At 39.3% G+C, this 20,335-nt stretch overlaps 2 protein-coding genes across 2 annotated transcripts; both read right to left on the bottom strand.

Moving 5' to 3' along the window:
* Positions 1-10,319: 10,319 nt before the first annotated feature.
* LOC138889844 (uncharacterized) lies at positions 10,320-10,868 on the bottom strand. The gene has a single exon (XM_070173180.1). The coding sequence runs from the start codon at positions 10,866-10,868 to the stop codon at positions 10,320-10,322; it is 549 nt and encodes a 182-aa protein (XP_070029281.1).
* A 2,630-nt stretch (positions 10,869-13,498) lies between these two features.
* Positions 13,499-14,781, bottom strand: LOC138889843 (uncharacterized). The gene is made up of 4 exons (XM_070173179.1): positions 14,644-14,781; positions 14,006-14,194; positions 13,793-13,915; positions 13,499-13,633 (listed from the first exon to the last, which is right to left on the bottom strand). The coding sequence occupies exons 1-4, from the start codon at positions 14,779-14,781 to the stop codon at positions 13,499-13,501; spliced, it is 585 nt and encodes a 194-aa protein (XP_070029280.1).
* Positions 14,782-20,335: the final 5,554 nt, after the last annotated feature.

Genomic DNA, 20,335 nt, shown 5'->3' with positions numbered 1-20,335 from the left:
TATGAGAAATGGTCCAGTTTTATCACAACAACAAAAGATTGCTCTTAGTGCTGAGGTAACTGACAGAGAGATTTATGTTGGGTTGTGTGCTATTGATAGTGATAAAGCACCAAGAATTGATGGATACAATGCCTATTTCTTTAAGAAGGCATGGGTGATCATTAAGGATGAAGTTATTCAAGTTGTCAAAGAGTTCTTTGATACTGGGAAACTATATAAAGTTGTAAACTGTACTACACTCACACTGGTGCCTAAAATGCCTAATCATAGCACAATAAAAGATTACAGACCAATTTCCTGTTGCACCATGCTCTATAAGCTGATATCTAAAGTGCTAGCAGCCAGAATACATCAAGTTATTGCATATGTCATCTGTTAGGCACAAGTTGGCTTCATCCATGGTAGGAGAATTGCTGATAACATCATACTAGCACATGAATTAGTGAAAGATTACACAAGGAGGAATATTTCTGACAGATGATGATTAAAATTGATCTTCAAAAAGCTTATGACTCAGTTGAATGGAGTTCTCTGGAGCAAGTCATGATTGAGATGGGATTCCCTATGAGGTTTGTGATATGGATAATGCTATGTGTTACCACAGTTAACTACACTATCATGCTTAATGGAGAACCCACCCCACCTTTTGATGCTGCTAAAGGTTTGAGACAAGGAGACTCCATCTTCCCTTTCTTGTTTGCAATAGTAATGGAGTATCTCAGTAGAAGCCTTAATAATCTAAAAGAGGTAAACGGTTTCAGATTTCATCCAATATGTGCAAAGCTAGGAATTATACACCTCAGCTATGCAGATGATCTTCTATTGTTTGCCAGAGGTGATTTATCTTTTATCTCTCATATTCATGTATGTTTCGATCATTTCTCTCATGTTACTGGATTACAAGCCAATTTGAGGAAAAGCTCAGTGTACTTTGGGGGAGTTCCTCAGAATGTCAGAGTGGAGATTATACAGAAGTTGGGCTTCACAGTTTGAGAACTACCTTTCAAGTATCTTGGTATTCCTCTTGCTACCAAGAAGCTCTCTTTGATACAATGGTATCCTTTGGTAGAGAAGATAGTTGCAAAGATCTCTTCATGGACAGCAAATAAACTGTCATATGCTGGAAGAGTTCAACAAGTTCAAACTGTCTTGTTTGGCATTCAGTCTTACTGGTCATAGATGTTGAATTTGCTTACAAAAGTCTTGAAAATGACTTAGGCTTACTGCAGGAGCTATATTTGGTCTGGGTTAAATACCATCACAAAAAAGTCTTTAGTAGCATGGAACAGAATGGGTACACCTAAATCAAGTAGGGGGCTAAGCTTGATTAACTTGCAATTGTGGAACAAGGCTGCACTAGCAAAAATTTGCTGGGATGTAGCACATAAACAAGATCGCTTATGGATCAAATGGATTCATGCTTTTTATATAAAAGATAAGCAGTTAGAAGAGATGGCAATCCCTCAACAAGCAAGTTGGATGGTTAGGCAGATTCTAAGTGCTAGAACAACTCTGCAGTAAGTGCAATATAAGCAGCATTTTAAAAAGAGTCTGATCAGCCAGTTTTACTTCCAGCTATTGGGAAATAGACCAAGAGTTGCTTGGAAATGTCTGATGTTCCAAAACAAGGCTAGACCAAATGCTATATTTACAATGTGGCTGCAATTGCATGAAAGATTATTAACAGCTGATAAACTGATGCAATAGGGTATAACTATGGACTCAAGATGTTCTTTAAGTCAAAACCATGATGAAACTAGGGAACATTTGTTTGTGGAATGTCAATTTGCAAAGGCAAGATGTAGTTAGAGACAACTGGGATCAACATGTGCAGTGGGTGATACAATGTTCTAAAGGCGGGACTCATGCAGCTCAATTGTATAGGATGGTGTATGCTGAGATAACTCATGTCATGTGGATCGAAAGGAACATGAGGATATTTGAAAAAAGAAGCATAGGAGTTGATAGTTTGCACGAGAAGTAGCCTACATATGAAATGTGAGAGCCACCACTGGGATTAGTAGTTTAGTGCAACATTTTATGTTTTCTTAGAAACAATTATGTAGGTTTGGATTTTCTGTAAGATATAGCTATTGAGTTATAAGCAGGCTATGGAATTGTAAATGATATATTGGTGATTAATAAAATTGTTAGTTACCAACAAAAAAAAAAGAATTTCCCCCAAAAAATGATATACATGAAGCCATGAATAATATGAATATCCATATTATCCGTCAATTAACCGATTTCTATCCGTACTAAATATGGTTCAGGTAGGATAATTTATTCGTTTTTTGTATTTTTCATTTTCGATCTATCCTTATCCCATCCAACACGCCTGTTTGCCACCCCTAGGCATGAGGTACTATTAGGCGTAAGTGTACGACTCCTCTATAATGAGATAAAGAGGGAAAAGACAAATTTTTTGACCAGAATTTATACAAGAAACCTCGTCTTTCAGTATGATTGGTATATAATTATATTGTTGATCTATGCCCAATCCACAATCAACAATGAGTGAAAACATTCGTTGGACGAGGTCGATTTCCCTAGGGAGTTAAATATGGGTGTTAGGGTATACACTTGATGAGCGTAGATGAAATAGCTCAATTACAGTCCAAACAAGGGGGTTTTGTAATTTACTTCTACAATTGACGCTGGCAATGATTAACTAGAGATAAGAAACTAGAAAATATAATTATTTTTGTTGTTTTTTAAATAGGTAAAAGGCCTAGGGGTGTAACCTTCACCTAGATGTTAGCCTAATGGGTATATTATGTTAATGATTGTTCTAGTAATCGGGGTGTATTATAACTCTCAACTCTAAATTAACCACTCAATACCTCTCGGTCATAGAGTGATTCTGCCCAAATTGTCTTTCTCAAGCCCAACTAGGTATCGATTCAAATAGTTGATACGAGCTCAAATCATCTTTTCCTTATCTCTAGTTCAAACCCTTTAATTAGGCTAGCCAAAACCTTAACTAGCCCAATTTCTTATTAGCCAAGTTTTCCTAGACTAAGTCCCTCTTTCTAAAGTAAGAATCAAGTCAAAAAAAAGGCATGAATCAATGTTTGCAACTATTAATTCTAGAAATAATGCACAAACAAAGCTAAATAATAAACACTCAATCATAAACAAGCATTATATTAATTACCTATAAGATTTACACACTAGGGTTGGGTCACAACTCTAGAGAAGATCTAGCTACTCATAATAGAAATTGAAGAAAATAAAGAAGAAATGCTAATCAAAGCCATAATACAAGATTAAAATGATAAACTATTGTGCTTTTACCTCAAATTGGTCACAAATTACCAAAAGTAGTAAATTATAATGGCTACAACTCAAAAAACTATATAACTTGCCCTAAAAAGTGTTTTCCATCTATTTATAGTGGCCCAAAATTTGCTAATAAAAATGCCCTTCAGGAGGTTCTGCGGCCGCACAATTCTATGTGCGGTCCACACTATGCTTGGTTCTGCAGGTGAAGGATTTCTACAGCCGCACAATTTGATCTGCGGCTACACTTCAGCTTCTACGGCCGCACTTTTCCTTCTGTGACTGCACTTTTTGCAAGGCTTCACACTTGGTCATTTTGCACACTCTCTGAACTTTTTGAATTCTTGTCAATGCGATCATGTCTTGCGACCGCACAAATTGTGTGCGGTTCACACTTGCTTCAATCACAATCTGAGCTTTAGCACCAGATCTGCGACTGCAGAGGTAACTTTGCAGTCGCGCTTTATTCTGCGGTCGTATAATTACTTCTGCGGATCGCATTTTTGGTCTGCTGCACTCCTTTTCGCCTTATGAGCCGGAAGACTCCTTTTTTGAGTTAGAATTTCATTAAAGTCCAGTTCTCCAACATTCCTGCAATTTACACAATTTTATTAGTTTGGGGAATAAAAATCAACACTTTCAGACTAAAACTAAAGCAAAAAGGTACTAATATGTGGTTAAAATTCACACTTATTAACTCTCCCAAACTTAAGTCTTTGCTTGTCCTCAAGCAAATAAATTAGTTCTCATCTCTTCAAAGTGAAAGGTCATTTCATAGAGTCAATGATAAGTCATTCATACTTAGTTGAGCCCAACAATTACCCACAATACTCATGTATTTTCAACAAGGTGACAAATCATATATTATAGACATATAGTTCTAATGTGACATTTGAGCTTCAAGAATTGACTTTACTTATCAAGGACTCTTGCTCTATCATGTAGATCATGGTGGACTCCAAACTCTTCCTCCTCTACCTTCCATTTGTCAAGCTCACTTCAAGAGTTAGCATTCAATTTTTAGATCAATGAAAGGTTCACTCTTCTCTCACAAAGGAATGTCACAAGTAAGCCTTCAAGTACCATAGGATTGCCCCTCATGTAGATCACCACTAATTTAAGCTAACTCGGTTCAAAATCAAGTAGGACTTCTTTTGGGTTGTAATGAAGACTTTTGGGTTGGGGTAGAATACCATATGGGTTAAGTGGTTACACTCTTCCTTAAGCACTCCACATTTTCATTTCTTGGCTCACATTCACCAACTCTTAGAGGTATTTTCTTTTTCTTGGGGGCTAGAGAGACTTGAAATTACTCTTTCTTTTTCTCCCTTGATGCTCATTCTAGATATAGTTGCCTCTTTTAGATTTCATCAACCCTCCTTTTTATTCTTTTTCTGGCATTTTTTTTATTTTTTTTCCTTTTCTTGCCTTCTCTTTGTATAGAGATCATTTCTTTTCTCTTTTTGGTGCCTTGATACCTCTTTTAATTTCCTCAACTCTCCCCCCAAACTTATGCCTGATGCCACTTATTTCTTAAGAGTATTAAGGAAGGTTCGGGTGCCAAGAGAGGATTACAACAAAACAGGTAAGGGTTCGTAACATGGTTACCAAGTAAGAAAGACTAAAGGCTCAAAGGGGGTTGACTAGGGATAACAACATATAGAAATCTCAAACGTGTCTTCCAAACCAAGCAAACTTACGATTTCGCCTTGAAGCACATTTGAGGCAAGTTCTAGGCCATTTGTGCAGATACTTGGACTAGCAATGAAAAATCACCTCACCCCTCATGCAACTAGACCATAAAAAGGATAGATTTTAGAGCCTACAATAACCACAATCAAGTTTAAGATCACTATGGTCCAATAAATCACTCAATGATTATCAAAGTCAACTTAAGAGTCTCAAAGTCACTAACTAGAGATATTTTCTTTCAAAAACCTTATTTCAAACCATAAGCATGCAGTTAAGTGTGTTGGTGTCAAATGAAGTATGAATAACTGTTTCTAGAGAATGACTTGATTAGGGCTTTTATTCATTACTACTACTATTATTATTACCTAAACACAAAAATAGACCCATTCCCTTAAGAAGGTTGTCACACCATCCATCCTCGGAAAGAGTCACCCCGTTCAAACAAAAGACTACCTTTGGAAACAACCGTGACATTAAGAAAACCATAGGCTTATTATCTATACTACTACGAAAAACATCAAAGCTACTAACATAAAAAGAAGCTACTAATAAAACAAAATCAAAGTAAACAATTAAAGAAGCTAATGAAAGCAATAACTAACTAAAGATAGATAAACTAAAAAGAAACAAAATTATCCAATTATTACAGTCCAAATGTGCCAAATGCATCAAAAAAAATCCATTCCCCCCTCCACCAAATAAAAATAAGCATTGTCCCCAATGCTTAACAAAATAAGGTTGAAAAGAGAGAGGGCGAAGAAACTCCCTAAGCATCCTTGGACATCTCAGTGTCCCCAACAGCATCAACTCTCGTTGGCTTAGCCAACTATATCTCATTGTCATCATATATGGGAGTGTCGGGAGTGGCAAACATTGCACACACTATATCAGCAGTATCGGTAGCAAGGCATGGCTCATCAGACTGGCCAACTAGTGCAATCTGTGCAGATGGATCTGGGGCGGGCTGGTCTGGATCAAGTAGCATGTCAAATGGTAAATCTTTAGTTGTTGCTAGTCTAGTCACCTCCTTCCTAAGCTTATCTACTAACTTCTTGCTGGCCTAGGACTTTCTCATCTTTTTCATTTCTTTAGTCAAGTCCTCAATAATTGAACCATGTTGTACCAGAGTGTCCATGATCATATTCTAGTTGTCCAAAATCTTGCACAGCTTCTCATCAAGCTCAATAGAATCCTGCAGTGCCTGTGTGGATGACTGTCCTGCAACAGTACTAGATATCTTAGACAACTTTGAAGTAGTTGCCTATATCCAGTTGTTGAGACTCGCCAATATCTGGGAGACTCGCAGAGCAGAAAGTGGGGTTGTAGGCATGGGCACCAGCCTCAAAACTGGAGTAGGGGCTGCCCTAGGGCTGTGGTAGGAGCTGAAGATAGTGGCAGAGGCATATTAGCTACACTAGTAAAGGGCTCAGCTGATGTAGATGGAATATCAGTTGTGTCAGAAACTACCACTACCGGCTCATCAAACTGGCCTGTAGTAGTAGAAGGTTGAGCGCTCTTCTTCGAGTAGGTCGGATCCTGCAGCGAGTACCACTCAAACGAATTTTTTGGTTTCACCTTTGTATCATATGTCTTTGGCTCTACCTTTGCATCAGTAAGGTACTATGTGATAGTGTTCGGGTATGGGTAGGCCGTGTTAGTCTACTGTGCTACCAATGCGATGTTGGCTGACATCACGACAGCCACATTGATTGGGTACCTGGCCATGATAGAAGCCACTAGAACTGCACATGGAATAGGTAAGTTGTTCTCATTCTGGTACGGGTTACGTCTGCTACACACAAAGGTCTGCAACCTTTTGTCTCAAGCATAATGTGCTCCGTTGGACTCGGTGGAGGTGGTCCCGATAGTGCTAAGATATCAGTTAGCCATGACTGGAACTCGTCTTTCAAGGTCAACTTCTCGAGGTACTCTTTCGGCTCCAAGTCCTCAAAACCCAAGTACACGTTGAGCATGTGTTGATCAATCCTCACCTTGAGGTTGCGTACTTTGGTCACCTTTGTCCCCTTGCGAAAGTGTAAAATATTGGCATAGAACTCGCGGACAAGGTGCTTATTGGCATCTACTACCTTCTCAGTGAACAACATCTATCCCTTTCTCGATCTGAACTGCCTCAACGCTGCAGGGTTGTATCTAAAGGTGTTAACCAGATGGGCTGGCCCGAGATGGACACAAAAAAATAGCCTATCTGGTTATTATTTCGGGCTATTAGTGGGTTGGGTTTCCGTGCTGGTAGTGGATTGGGATTTTTCGGGTTTTGGTGGGCTCGTCCGTGTTCGGGCTTAATAGGGCCGGATCGGGCCAGATATCTTTTTTTTAAGTATATTTTATTTTTCTTATTTAATGTTATTGATACTTAAGTGTTTGCAAACTTTTAAGGCTTAAAATTAAACTTTTAAACTTAAAAATTTAAAGTTTTAAATTTGAAATTTGAATTATAAAATATGAAAATTGATATTTAGTGGCTACATAAAATTATTTAATAAGACCAATATGTAAGGATCAAACTTTAAAGACTTTCATTTCATATTTTCATAGCATAATAATACTTCAAATTAACTTGTCTAATACACTAACACATTAAGCTTAAATAAGTCTAACAAATTCAAAATAACACAAATTCTCTCAAATCAACTTAAAATACGAATTGATGGAGGACACTCAATACAACCTTGCTATTCCTCCTTAAACCAGTTGTGTCTTTCCCCTTTTCGACGAACATTAAAAACTAGACCACGGTTCTTGCACTGAACTTTGCAAACTTCTTCATTTTCTTCTACCACCTCAAAGTGTTCCCAAACATGTGAGCGCACTCTAGAAGCATGGGGCATGATTTAACTTGAACCTAAAAAAAATGGTAACCGCACTTCACTTGATAATTGTAATATTGTAGTGGCTACCATAAATAATTGATAAACCTAAAATATTAATTAATTGATAACTTTAGAGCAATAAGAAATTCAATAATCAAAAGGGACTTGAGAGAGAATTCAAGTAGAAGAAGAGAGCAAGTTGTGGAAAAAAATGAAGAAGAAGGGGGCTATTTATAGTTATTAAAATGCTAAGAATGTAATTTATCAATTATTAGGGTATGAAGGGTCTATTTTAGTAAGAAGATAGGCCTAAATGGCTAAAAGTGCAGAAAATGTCCGTTGCCCAACGGTCATTTTTTATTTTGACTATTGGCAATGGTCAAAATTTAAAAATAAAAATAAAAAATTACAACATAAACTGGGATGGACCGGGCTGGAAGGGTTAGTAGGCTAGCCGGGTTCCAATACACTGGTAGCAAAAAAAAGGCCCGACCTCGTCCAACACAATCCCCTAACGGCCTAACCTAGCCGATTCGTCCCACCCCTTACCGAACCAGGCTGAACCGGGTCGAACCGGGTTATTAGTGGGTCGGGCCGACCTGATTAACACCCTTAGTTGTATCTATCCAGATCCTCCAACAAAACTGCCTCTCATATGTCAATGATCTCATCGGCCACCACATCCGAAAATCAGCGAAAGCAGCCAAACTCACAAATCTATCTTTCCATATTTCCTTCTTCTTTGACCTCTCAACACTAGTGGATGTACCCTCTCCCCTTTTATTATCATCAAGAACATCTTGAACATTCTGTGCATCTGACTCTGAAGTAGATGTTGGCTCGAAGCCTGGCTAGCACTTTCCAAACCCTCGGAAGTGCTATGAGATGATGAAGCCATATCCATGGCTCAGATCGCCCTTGTGGCTTGGACTGTGTAGTTGCTTGCTCCTCTGGAATAGACACAGAGTTGCTCTCGGAAGCCTCCCTAGACGGGACATAAGAATTAGACTCAGAGAGGTCTACACCCATCCCTCTGTCTGATGTGGTCTTCTTCCGAATGGTTTTGAGCACACTGAGGGGCAAGGTACCTCTGCCTCGACCCTTAGAAGAGTCTCCTCTATCTTTGGCAGTTTTGTCGCGGCCTCATGATCGATACATTGTCTATATCAAAATAAAGTGGATTGTTAGTTGCAAGTTGTCATTCAACATAGTTAAGACTCATGTAGGCAAGGGAGAACATTATGGACATAGTAGGGTTGCTACAGATTAACATGCTGCAGGAAAATGGGAACTGCGGTCCGCACTTTCTGATGGGCGGCTACAGAAAGGAGTACAGACCGCACAATTTCATGTGTGCTCACGCTTCGAACAAAAAAGATCAGAGGCTCAAGTTCCTCTTCTTTGAAGACAGTACGACAGCCAAAGTGCGGCCACAGAATTCATCTCCGGTTCGCGGAATTATAAGTGCGGTCCGCACTTTTTATTTTCTAAGAGACAAGTCTCTGATATCAGTGCGGACCCAACCTCACTAGGAATTATGCAGTTCGCACAATTAGAGTGCGGCAGCAGAATGCACTTGCCTTCACCTGTTACCAAAATCAACCAACTGCAAACCGCACAAGTTCAAATGCGGCCATAGAATTCAAAAAATTACGAGTAGTCTATGGTTTTACTAAGATTTTTGCAATTACTTGTTCAAATCTATATGGAAACATGGTATACACATAAATTAAACTAACCCAACCCATTTTAGCATGTATGAATAACTACCCAGTAAAGATCCACCCCGCATGGACACATGGATGAACTCAATAATAGATGGCCTAAAAAAACTAAAATTTCAAAAATTAAACTAACACAAAGATTAACATGAAGTGAAGCATATAGACTAGGTGTGTAAGCACGTGTAGGTTTGTATGGTTGACAATGAAAATTTCTCAGTAAAGCTTGTAGAGCAACAGTGAATCTCAAGAAGGTGAAAAGTGTAAAATGAGGCCAAAAGTCCTATTTATACTTTGAGTGAATGAGGGAAAAAAGGGCTGAGTGCGGCCGCACAATTCCAAGTGCGGTCCACACTCCTTCACCTGGGCAGTAATGCTCTATACCATTCGTGCGGTATGCACAATTTTGAATGCGGCCGCATAATTTCTCTTGCGATCGCAGAATAGCTCCGCACCGATAGCCTCAAACTTCAGAGAGTTTGCATTTTTGACACTTTGTCGAGCTTCCAATTGTGTGGTGCACATGTGAAATGTGCGACCGTACAGGCTCATCTGCTGTGGCACAATTAATTCTACTGTCAGCACAATTAAAGTGCAATCTGTATTTCCTTTAACACTTAGCCATTTTTATGTCCACCCTTCTTGCATGTAACACTCAACCCTATATCACGCTTCAAATCATGTTAGAACTACAAATAAAACCTAACTACAAAATAAAAAGAAAAAGAACATGTGTTGCCTCCCAAAAAGCACCTTATTTAACGTCGAGGCACGATGTAATGTCAAAGCATTTTCAAATGAAGTAAATGACCGCTGCCACGTGGCTATCTCCAACCTTTACCAAGTAGTACTTCACCCGGCGACCATTGACTCGGAATACTTCATTGTTCTTGTTCTTCAAATCTAATGCACTGAAAGATGTCACATCAATAATTTCAAACGGACCACTCCACTTGGATTTTAGCTTTCCGGAAAACATCCTCAACCTAGAGTTAAACAATAATACAAGATCGCCCACCTTTAACCCTTTGTTCCAAATGTATTTGTCATGAAGATATTTGATCTTTTCTTTGTACAAGGACGAACTCTCATATGCAAGGTACCGGAACTCATCTAATTCATTCAAGTATGCAACCCGCAAGTTAGCGGCTATATCCCAATCAAGGTTCAATTTCTTTAAAGTCCACATTACCTTATGCTCTAGGTCTGCCGAAAGATGACAAGCTTTCTCGAACACTAACCGGTATGAAGACATTCTGATAGGTGTTTTGCAAGCCGTCCGATAAGCCCATAATGCATCATCAAGTTTCTTGGACCAATCCGTCCGATTAGCATTCACCATTTCAAACAAGATACTCTTTATCTGTCGGTTGGAGACTTCCCCTTGCCTACTAGCTTGTGGGTGATAGAGAGTCGTAACCTTGTGACTAACCCCATACTTACCAAGTAAAGTGTCAAAAGCTTTGTTGCAAAAGTGTGACCGCCCATCGCTTATGATTGCATGTAGTGTACCAAATCATGTAAAAATATTCTTCTTCAAGAAAGCCACTACACTTCTCGCCTCATTGTTGGGCAATGTTATGGCCTCAACTCATTTGGACACATAATCCACTACGACCAATATGTAAGTGTTTCCACAAGAACTCACAAAAGGGGCCCATAAAGTCAATGCCCCAAACATCGAAATTATCAATTTCCAAGATGATTGTGAGAGGCATCTCATTTTTCTTTGAGATTCCACCAACTTGTTGGCATTCATAACATCTTTTCACTAAACTACTTGCATCCTTATAAAGAGTAGGCCAATAGAAATCACAACTAAGAATTTTGGCCGTCGTTCTTGCTCCACTATGATAACTACCATCTAGTGAAGAATGACAAGCCCCAAGAATATCGCCTTGATCTTCTTCCAGTACACACCTTCTAATCATCCCATCCGTACAAATCTGAAAAATGTATGGTTCATCCCAATAATAATTTTTACAATCTCTCTTGAGCTTCTTTCTTTGGTTTGAAGATAACTTATCCAGAACGATTCCACTCACAAGAAAATTTGCTAAGTCCGCAAACCATGGAACCTCTTTCATTGATATTGCCAAAAGTTGCTCATTGGGGAAAGATTTATTGAGTTCAGGGCCACCATACGGCCTCCCCTCCTCCCCCAAACGATACAAGTAGTTCACCACTTGGTTTTCACTATTTTTTCTATCTTGGATATCACTATCAAATTCTTGCAACAAGAGTACCCTTCTCATCATTCAGACTTTAGAATCCTTTTTTCTCATAAGATAGCGAAGTGTCGCATGATCTGTGTGGACAATAACTTTGGCACCCATCAAGTACGGGCGAAACTTCTCAATTGCAAATACAATAGCAAGGAGCTCTTTCTCCGTAGAGGTATAATAGACTTAGGCACTATTCATGGTCTTACTAGCATAGTAAATCGGATGAAGAACTTTGTTGATAAGTTGTCCCAAAACTTCCCTAACCGCTACGTCACTTGCATCACACATGAGTTCAAAAGGCAAACTTCAATTTGGAGCTGTAATGATAGAAGTAGTTGTCAACTTGAGCTACAACAGTTCAAAAGCCCTCATACAATCATCATTGAAATTGAACTTGGCATACTTCTCAAGGAGCTTACACAATGGGTTCACCACTTTAGAGAAATCTTTGATAAAGCGCCGGTAAAAACTCGCATGGCCTAGAAAACTCCGTACACCCTTCCCCAAAGTTGGGGTGGAAGCTTAGAAATTACCTCAATCTATGCCTTGTAAACTTCAATTCCACTCCTTGATATTTTATGGCCAAGGACAATATCTTCCTCAACCATGAAATGACATTTCTCCCAATTGAGAACCAAGTTGGTCTCTTCACATCTAGCCAACATTTTGTCCAAATTTGCAAGACAATCATCAAAAGAATCCCCAACCACTGAGAAGTCATCCATGAAAACTTCAAGGTTGTCCTCCATCATGTACGTAAAAGTAGCCATCATACACCGTTGAAAAGTCATCGGTGCATTGCACAAACCAAATAGCATCCTCTTGAAAGCAAAAGTATCATAAGGACATGTAAAGGTTGTTTTCTCTTGATCTTCCGGATCAATGAGAATTTGGTTGTAGCCTGATTACCCATAAAGAACACAATAGAAAGCACGTACGGCCAATCTATCTAGCATTTGATCTAAGAAAAGAAGTGGAAAGTGATCCTTCCTTGTAACTTTGTTGAGCTTGAGATAATCCATATAAACCCTCTAACCGGTCACCGTTCTTGTAGGAATCAACTCATTCTTATCATTGGTAACCACCGTCCTACCCCCTTCTTTGGGACACATTGAACCGGAGAGGTCCATGAAATATCTGAGATGGGGTAGATAACCCCAACATCCAACCACTTGATAATCTCCTTCTTGACAACTTCTTGCGTAGCTTCATTGAGTATTCTTTGAGTTTTAATGGACGGTTTAGCACCATCCTCCAACTTGATCTTATGCATGCAAACTTATACCCCAAATATCTGCTAAATTTCACCCAATAGCCTTCTTCCTCTTTTGTAACATCGCCAATGTGGAATCAACTCTCACGTTAGTTAAACAAGAGGAAAGAATAACCGGTAAAGTAGAACACGGGCTAAGAAATTCATACCTAAGGTGTGGAGGAAATGGCTTCAACTCCAAAGTAGGTGGCACTTCAATAGAAGGCTTTGTAGGAGGAGTCTTTATATTCTCAAGATCCAAATATAATTTCTGGGGTGCATAGTTGTACGACCCTATTCCTTGCAAAGAGTTCACACATTCCAGGAAACCATCCATCTCGTCATCACCAAAATTGAGCAAAACGGCCTCCAACATATCGCCAGCATTGATTGTAGCACTTGTATCATCAATAATAACATCGGTCACCAAGTCCACAAAATAACACATCTCATTGCTATTTGGTTTTTGTATTGACTTACACACATGGAATACCACTAGTTCATCACCAACCCGAAAAGTGAGTTCTCCGGTTTCCACACACAAAGAGCCTTACCCGTATCAAGAAAAGGTTTCCCAAGAATGATAGGCACTTCATAATCAACTTCACAATCTGGAATAACAAAGTCCACCTGAATAATGAAATTATCAACCTGGACCAAAACGTATTCAATCACACCCAATGGCCTCTTCATGGTATGATCGGCCATTTGCAACCTCATAGAAGTGGGTCTTGGTTGCCCAATTTTCAAAGTTTTGAAAACCGAATAGGGCATCAAATTTATACTTACCCCAAGATCACAAAGAGCTTTAGCAAACTTGACACTTCTAATTGTACAAAGAATAGTGAAAGCACGGGGATCCTCCAACTTAAGAGTCATGGAATGAACAATTGCACTCATTTGATGAGTGACCTTAATAGTTTCAAAATTCATTGACTGTTTCTTAGTCATAAGATCTTTCATAAACTTTGTATAACCGGGCATTTGTTCCAAAGCTTATACCAATGACACATTGATTGAAAGACTCTTTATCATTTGAATGAACTTATTGAATTGATTCTCGCCATTTTGCTTGGCAAGTCTTCGAAGGTATGGAGGTGGAGGCTTAGGCAATGGTGCCTTGGCATTTTGCACTACCAGTTCTGGTATACCAATGATGTGTTCCCTAGACGGGTTCACCTCCTCTTGAGTCTATTCAACACTATCATCAATATCAATCCAAACTTCCTCATTTGCTTGAAAAACATTGTTTGGGATCTCTTCTTCTAGCACCACTTGGTCATCATCGACAAGTCACCTTTCACTTGAGTCGGGTGCATTCCCGCCTCTTTCACTTCTTGTGATAACCGCCATAGCATGTATCGTATTGTTACCACCTTTTGGGTTCACTACCGTGTCACTTGGTAGTGCAACTTTTGGACGAGAATTTAGAGTTTGAGAGATTTGCCCCATTTGAACTTCTAGATTACGAATTGACATGTTGTGCGAGTCAAGTTGGGCATTCGAATCAACATTCTTTTCCATCATTTGCTTGAATATATTCTCAATATGTCTCATCTCATTGTTTGAAGAACTTGAATCATGGGAAGTATAAGGAGGTGAGTTGCTTTGTTGTCGATACATTGGGGGACTTTTAATACCTGACCCTTGGTTGCCTTGATTGTTTCACCAACCACCTTGATTGTTGCCTCCCCAATTTCCTTAGTTGTTTCCACTCTAATTTCCTCGATTGTTGTTATTATGCCAATTCCTTTGATTGTTGAAACTCTAATTGCCATGGTTATTTTGGTGGTCACCATTGTTGTTGATTAGAGCCTTAGAAATTATTTCTTTGCCCTTGAAAAGTGTTCACATATTGAACTTCCTCCTCTTGCTCATGATAAGGATTATCTTGATCAAAACCGCCATCATCTTGCACATAGTTCTCCACTCGGGTTTGCATTTGTGGACCCTTGGTCCTCTTCTTGTTCACCAAAACATTAATTCCCTCTGTAGCATGAACTTTCTTAGGAGCTTGTACTTGATTGAGTTGGGCCTTTGCTAGTTGAGTCATGGTTATTATCAATTCGGCAATGCCTTGCCCATGGTATTGAAACTCTTTATAGAGGTGTATCATATTCGAATCACCTTGTGGAACATTAGCTCGGGATTCAAGCCGATGACATTTCCGCCATCTCATCTAGAATGTCGCACGCCTCCGTATAAGGCGTTGTCATGAACTTGCCACCGACTAGTTGGTTCACTACACATTGGTTGGTTGTGTTAATCCCACGGTAGAAGGTTTGTTGCAACATGTTCTCCGTCATATCGTTGTTAGGACATTCCTTAACCATGGTTCTATAGTGTTTCTAAATTCGTGTAGTGATTCATTCGATTCTTGCTTTGAATACCGATATTTCATCCCGAAGGGTAGCCATGTGCCTGGGAGAGAATAACTTAGCAATGAACTTGGCCGCTAACTCATCCCAAGTGTGTATTGAATGGTTTAGAAAATGTTCCAACCAATCTAAAGCTTTACCCCGTAGAGAGAAGAGAAAAAGCCTTAGTCTCAAGGCATCCTCGGAAATATTAGTTTGCTTGATCCCCCAACTTGTATCCACAAAGCCTGTCAAATGTTTGTAAGAATTTTGACTTGGCACACCAAAGAAAAAGCCTCATTGCTCAAGCAAAGTGAGCATCATATTGGTGATTTGAAAGTTTCCCTCCTAATACGGGAAGGGACTATTACACTAGCATAACTTTCGTTGGGCAATATCCGATATTGTGCTGCTTATGGTTGAGGTGGTGGGGTGGGGGTGGTATGGGCACGTTGTCTTATGGCACCCAGCCTCGCCGATTAGATTGTGGCACTTGATGTACCTCATCGAGTTGTTCCTCCTCACTGTATAAGTCCCCTAAAGGCATATTTTCAAACTCATTGTTCGCCATGTTTGTACCTATGATTTCTTCAACAAGTTAATAGCACAGAAGGGAAAGAAGATATTTCAAAAGCACACTCAAATATATAGCTAACACTATTAAAACTCCCCGGCAACGGTGCCACAAATTGATCCACGCCCAATCCACACTCAACAGTGAGTGGAAACAGTCGTTGGAAGAACAGTACCCAACAATGAGTCGGGGTCGCTTTCCTCAGGGAGTTAAATATTGGTGTTAGGGTGTACACCTAATGAGCGTAGATGAAATAGGTCAATTACACTTCCAACCAAGGGGGTTTTGTCATTTACTTCTACAATTGACACTAGCAATAATTAACTAGAGAAAAGAAACTAGAAAATGAGTAATTATTTTTTGTTGTTTTTCAAATGGGTAAAAGGCCTAAGGATGTAACCTTCATCTAGGTGTTAGCCTAATGGGTTAATTATGTTAATGCTTATTTTAGTGATCAGGGTGTATTATAACTCTCAACTCTAAATTAACCACTCAATACATCTCGGTCAATGAGTGATTTTGTCCAAATTGGCTTTCTGAAGCCCAATTGTGTATCAATTCAATTAGTTGATATGAGCTCAAATCGGATTTTCTCTATCTCTTAGTTCAAACCCTTTAATTAGGCTAGCCAAAACCTTAACTAGCCCAATTTTTTGTTAGCCAAGTTTTCCTAGACTAAGTCCCTTTTTCTCAAGTAAGAATCAAGTCAAAAAAAAACATGAATCAATGTTTGCAACCATTAATTCTAGAAATAATACATGAACAAAGCTAAATAATAAACTCCCAATCATAAACAAGCATTAGATTAATTACCATAAAGTTTACACACTAGGGTTGAGTCACAACCCTAGAAAATATCTAACTACTCATAATAGGAATCGAAGAAAAGAAAGAAGAAATACTAATTAAAGCTATATACAAGATTAAAATGATAAACTAATGTGTTTTCACTCCAAATTGGTACAAATTATAAAAAGTAGTATATTATAACAGCTATAGCTCAAAAAACTATATAACTTTCCCTAAAAAGTGTTTTCCGTCTATTTATAGTGGCCCAAAATTCGCTAACAAAAATGTCCTTCGGGAGGTTCCTCGGCCGTACAATTCCATGTGTGGTCCGCACTTTGCTTGGTTCTGCAGGTGAAGAATTTCTGCAGCCGCACAATTTGATCTGCGCCTGCACTTTAGTTTCTACGGCCGCACTTTTCCTTCTGCGGCTGCACTTTTGGCAAGGCTTCACTCTTGGTCGTTTTGCACACTCTCTGAACTTTTTGAAATCTTGTCAGTGCGGCCATATTTTGCGACCGCACAAATTGTGTGTGATTCGCACTTGCGTCAATCATCATCTATGCTTCAGCACCAGATCTGCGGCAATAGAGATAATTCTGTTGTTTGTCCTTTCTTCTGTGGTCTCATAATTACTTCTGCGGACCGCACTTTTGGTCTGCTGATAAGTAGAGATTTAAGCCTATTATTTGCTCTTTTTTACTTAGGTTATGGGTCAAAAATGCGTGAAGGTATTTCCGGAAACTAACTTAATGTGCTTGTTTGTAGGGTTTGTTCAAAATGAGCCAAAGAAACCATAATCAACTCATAAAGGAGTCAAAATTGAACAAATCCAAGTCTGGGATAAGAGCGTGGACCGTGACATAAAAGTGCGACCACGTAAGGATCAACGCTGAGGCGGCCATAATTTGCGAACTACGAAGTAGAGATTCAGAGAAGTGGTTTTGGGCACATGCATGGGCACGGACAGGGACAAAAAGATGCGGCCGCTAAATTACTGGCGCGACTGCGATTGGAATTCCACTGACAGCATGTGCTAAGGTTCAGAGACTTTGCAAGTCATGCAAAAATGAAGAAAACAGTTTGCGTCAAGAATATGCGGCCGCAAAAATTGCCCACGCGGACGCGATGAAAAATACGCGGTCCACGAAACAAGTTTCAGCCCCGTTTCAGGTGTAAAGAGATGCAGACCGCACTCAATATTACGCGGCCAAGAAAGCAAGAGTGAGGTCGCGGTCAGAATTACGCTGTCGCGAAACCTCTGCAGGGGCATTTTTATCCGAAAATTTCAGCCTAGTATAAATAGATCTTTTCACATTTTTAGGTTATGTTATGTTTTTGCTGAGCATGGGAGATAGTTAGGTTTTCCATTTTGGGCAATTTTGTACAAGATTTACCTTATAACATTAGATTTTCATCTTTTAATTTAGCATTATGAATTTTATCTTCTATTTATCTTTGATTTATGCTATTTTCATGAGTAGTTAAACCCATAGCTAGGGTTGTGACCCAACCCTAGTGTGGGTATTTGATGGGTCTTGATTTTTAGGGCTTGAATGTGTATGGGTTAGTGATTTTTAGCCTAGTTCTTGCTAGAACTATTGAATTAGTTGTAACAAATACTGATTTATGACCTTATGACTTAGTCTCTACTTGAGAAAGAGGGACTAAGTCTAGAAAAACTAGGCTAACAAGGAATTGGGGAAAACTCAAGAAATTGATAGCCCCAATTAAAGGGTTAAACCTAGAGATAGTAATACCCAGCTTGAGCTAAAATCACTTGAATTGCATGAATACCCATTTGGACTTGAGAAAGCCAAATTTGGAAAAATCACTCAAACTACCAAGAGGTATAGAGTGAGTACCCGAGTGTGATAGCTATATTACCACCCCGATTGATCACATGATTGCCCTATATTCTTTCTACCCGTTAGATATCCACCTAGGCGGAAGTCACTACCGTAGTCCTTTTAAATCTTTGAAAACAACCAACAAAAATATTGTACTTAGTTTCAAATACTGCATGCTATAGAATGGAAGTAGAAGTAGAAAACAGACCAACCATTTGTGGAAGTGCAATTAAGAGCCAAACCCGCATCTCTACTTGGATACAAACCTAACTCAAAACAAATTAACTCCATGTGGATTCGATCCCGACCTTGTTGGGTAAAACTACATCTACCATCCTTACTACTCAATAGTAGTGCAGGCTTGGACCAGATCAATTTTTGGAACCGTTGTCGGGAAGTTAAACGGTTTTAGCTATATCTCCGAGTATTTGTGTGTTTTGTTTTTCTTTCCTTCTGTTTTTCTAATTTGTTTGTGAATTTCTTTTAGGTACCAAATGGCTCTTAACAATGATGCCCTCAAAAATTTTCCATTGGGGGAGGAGGTAGATGATGATAATGTAGATGAGATTCAACCCGAACCTCAAGTACAAAGGAGAGGTCGACTGCCTCATGATAATATTCTAAACCCTCCCCCACGTCCAGCAAGGGCAACACACCAGGTGTTGCCCAATGAAAGTTATGCAAGTGCAATAGTCCCGCCTCGGATTTGGGCGGGCAACTTTCAAATAACCAATATCATGCTTACACTCTTGGAACAGAGGGGTTTCTTCGTCGGACTTCCACACCAAAACTCCTACAAGCATCTCAAATGTTTTGTTGATACATGCTGGGGGAGCAAGCAAACTAACGTTTCTGAGGGCGCGTTGAGGTTAAGGCTTTTCCCATTTTCTCTAAGGGGGAAAGCTTTGGATTGGATTGAAAGGTTACCCAATCATTCCATCACCACTTGGATGAGTTGGCCGAGAAATTCATAGCAAAGTTCTTCTCTTCGGGGCATATGGCGACGCTAAGAGATGAGATACTCGCTTTTAAATAAGAGCCAAATGAACCGCTTCATGAGATTTGGGAAAGGTATCAGACGATGGTTAAAGAATGTTTGAAAAATAATATGACCGTAGCCATGATCCAACAAACATTTTACCGTAGCATCAACATTACCAACCAATGTGTAGTTAACCAACTCGCTGGGGGAAACTTCATGAACATGCCTTATGCTGAGGCATGTGAAATACTTGATGAGATTGCAGATACTTCTTTGGCGTGGCAAGGTCGAGCTAATATGCCACAAGGTGATCCCAATGTCATTCACCTACACAAGGAGCTCCACAACCACGACCAAGCAATAGCCTAGTTAACTACTACAATGAACCAATTGGCCAAAGCTCAGTTGCAACAAGTTCAAGGGCCAAAACAAGTGAATGCCATGGAAGGGGTTAAATATGATGGTCAACAAGAGGAGGCAATGAAGTAAACAAGTTCAACGAAATCCGGATCAATTTGAGCAAAGTGGTAGTGGTTACAATCAAGATGATGTGTATGATGATCAAAGTGAAGAGGTTCAATATGTAAACAACTACCAAGGTCAACGGTAAAATGCTCTGAATCAACAACAGTGGATATCCCAAGGAAATTGGAGAAATCAAAATCAACAAGGAAATTGGAATAGTGGCAACAACAAAGACTAAAACAACTATGGGAACAACAACCAAAATTAGGGCAACCAAGGAAACCAAGGCAATTGGGGTGGCAACAATAATACCAATTG

This window comes from Nicotiana sylvestris, chromosome 4 (genome assembly GCF_000393655.2).
Source record: "Nicotiana sylvestris chromosome 4, ASM39365v2, whole genome shotgun sequence".
NCBI lineage: Eukaryota > Viridiplantae > Streptophyta > Magnoliopsida > Solanales > Solanaceae > Nicotiana > Nicotiana sylvestris.
The sequence above is the reverse complement of the archived record's forward strand: the minus strand, read 5'-3'. Positions and strand labels throughout refer to the sequence as shown.